This window comes from Lathyrus oleraceus, chromosome 2 (genome assembly GCF_024323335.1).
Source record: "Lathyrus oleraceus cultivar Zhongwan6 chromosome 2, CAAS_Psat_ZW6_1.0, whole genome shotgun sequence".
NCBI lineage: Eukaryota > Viridiplantae > Streptophyta > Magnoliopsida > Fabales > Fabaceae > Lathyrus > Lathyrus oleraceus.
The window spans coordinates 15,230,031-15,233,222 of record NC_066580.1 but is presented as its reverse complement, the minus strand read 5'-3'; the positions used below and the strand labels follow the sequence as shown (position 1 = coordinate 15,233,222).

General features: G+C 24.2%; 1 protein-coding gene across 1 annotated transcript; it reads right to left on the bottom strand.

Annotated features, from left to right (window-relative positions):
• Positions 1-1,757: 1,757 nt before the first annotated feature.
• On the bottom strand, positions 1,758-2,593 carry LOC127117676 (uncharacterized). The gene has a single exon (XM_051047762.1). It carries the CDS (start codon positions 2,495-2,497, stop codon positions 1,937-1,939), a length of 561 nt encoding a protein of 186 aa, XP_050903719.1. The 5' UTR covers positions 2,498-2,593; the 3' UTR covers positions 1,758-1,936.
• Positions 2,594-3,192: the final 599 nt, after the last annotated feature.

Here is a 3,192-nt window from a genome sequence, read left to right as displayed (position 1 = left end):
TTTTGATGGCAAAGCAAGTTTTGGAGTTCTAGAACGAAGGTTTTCATCACCGAAATTCAAATTATAACTAAAAATTTATGTATTATTTCTTTATCCGTTAATAGTGCTTATTTTTAAGTTTTGATATCTACTAATAATTTTATTTATTCTTACTTTGTATATTCTTCCATTATTCATAAACCAACGTGGAATTCATTGCCCACTCATATAAATCTCCTTATCTAACTTCTTCCTTAGAATATGCATTATACTATGTTAAAATTAGTTTCTAAAACATATCAAAATAGTTAAATTAATTTTTTAAATATATCAAAATAAAAATGAGAACAATTATAATTTACAATTTTAGTTTTTACCTTTTAATTTTGTTTAAAAAGTTGTTGAAAAATACAATTACACAACTAATTTCATACAAAAAGGAAAACATCAATTTTGATGTGCTCAATCCATAAAAATAAAATATATAATAAATAGATAAAATTAATATATTTCTGATCCTCCTAAATATCTCATATTTTATTTTTAATTTCTCAAAAAAATAATTTTAAAAATAATTTTTTTTTAAAATTTTCATCCACACATTTGTTCTCTCCGGCAATTTTGCGATAGATTTTAGAATTTAACGACGTAATTATCGACAGTTTACTATACAGGATTGAATTAGCGACGATTTTAGTAGAAAAGACAAAATATGTGGATGGAATTTAAAAAAAAACACTCTTTAAAAAAAAAAAAAACTAAAAACAAACATATTTAACATTTTATTATTATTATCATGCCCAATATATCTTTAACCATGTATATTTTGATCATAGTAAAAATCTTTATCACTGATTATCACAAAAGTAAAGATAAGATAAATATTTGTCAACAATAATTATCAACAAAATATGAAATAAATATTTTTATTGATACATAAATAAATCAAAGAAAAATATTTATCACTAACAAGTATAAAAAAAAATAGAGAACAAATACTTATCACTAACACATAAAAAGTTAAAAGACATACATTTGTCACTGATTAATACAAAAATTATTGAATAAATATATGTCATTGATAAATAAATAATACATAACAAAGTTTTGTGACTAATAAATATATAGACAAATACGAAACAATTATTTATCATTCATATATAAGAGGCAGGACAATTCTTTGTCATTGATAAATATAAAATACTACGAGATAAATTTGTCAACAAAAAGTAAGATTTGTACCAAACAAACTTTTATTTTTAACAAATATAAAAAAGTACAAGAAAATATTTAAACTACATATCAAATCCCTTTACAATTTACAAAAAATAATCTGAATAATTTAGCAAGTGCATTAAAATAAAATCATAATAAATATTATCATTTCATTTAATTATTTTGAAAATACATTATCGTTTAATAAAAAAATATTTATTTCTATTAATTTTAATATTTTAATTTAAATATATTAACTGAATTACATATTATATTTATTTAATTAATAAAATATATTATATATTGTATATTATATATTGTATATAAAGTACAATATATAATATTGTAGTTCCTTATAAATTTGTATTTGATGTCTCTCAAAAGCAAGACAGCTAACAGTACATAGTAATTTATTCAAAAATGAAATATATTTAGTTTCTTTTTCTAATCCAGCAACTAAATAGAAGTTAAAATCCTAATAGTGAAACAAATAAAATATTCCGAGTTTCACCTAATTAAAAAAACTATAGTTTAAACATGTCTGAAAGAAAGTAAGTGCAAGATTTCCAAATTAATATGAACTTTATAATATGATAATAATGAAAATTGAATATTGACAAACAGGACTAACACCACATAACCTCTAATTCCAGCTCAAAATCTGTACAATGGATCCTCACAACTAGACAATTATTCATTCTTTAGGGAGAAAAAAAAAGATAATTAAGTCCTAATATTTTTTCTAATAAGCACAATACTCTTCTCTCTGCATCTTCAACTGCTTATAGAAGTTTCCAATAAAAGCTTCAGCTTTTGCAAAAAGTTCTTGTCCATTAACACCACAAATCTCATCTTCTACTTCAACCTCCTCATCCTCTTCACCATTTTCTATATAAAAGAGACTTGGCATTGATGGACATTTTTTCACCTTATTATCAACTTTACTTTCACCAACAAAAACAACCTTCTTCTCATATGCAGACTTTTCAACAACCTTAGGCTTCTTAACTTTTTGTTCTTCTGAGACAGAATTTTCATTGTTTATGGTTGAAGCTTCATTTTCTTCTAGTTTTTGCAATGCATGTTTCTGCTTAGAAGACACAGAAACATGATGTTTTTTGTCTTCTGACGGCTCAGAGAATGCTGAGAGAAGTCCGGATTGAGCCGCAAGTGCAATGATAAGGATGTTGAAGATTAAGTATAGATAACTAGGTCTTAGAAAGGAAGGTAACAAGGGTGTGATCACAAGGAGAAAAGCTATGAAAGAGAGAATTATAACTTGAGATTTATCAACTTTGTTCATGGTTTTGATGGTTGATGATAGAGAAGAAGAAGAAGAAAAGGTGAAAGAAATTACGATAAAAAAAGATGAAGAGGAAAAAGTATGAGAATGAGTGTGAGGCTGTAGGCATACATATAGGTGAAAAGAGAGGCAAATAGTGGAACTTGTTTGTTGCATTATTGTTATCCATTAAAAATGATATATATATATATATATATATATATATATATATATATATATATATATATATATATAGGTAAGTGTAAATCAATGTAAAAAAATCATTGTTAAAAGTGGTGTGTTCATATGGAAACAGCAAGCTATAGTTTGTCTATTAATACAAACATGAAGTCAATTATGAGGTACCTACTAGCTGAGCAGGTAGATATATTTAGGCTGTTGAATGATTAAAATAGTTCTAGATATATTTAATATTTACCAATTTGATGATACAATGATATCACAAATTTTAACTCAATTTGGATAAGAATTGCTACTTGCAAACCCACTTGTTACTTTATATTATGAAGAATATCAAAAATGTTATCAATAATGTCAGCAAAATCAGTAACATTACAGATATTTATTTAAAATCATTTCTTCTTCCACACTTCTTCTCTTCATTCTACTGTGATATTGTTTAGGAGTTTATTAAAGTATTTAATTTAATTAATCTGTATGACATATTAGACACAAGATATTAATTTGATTAGTTA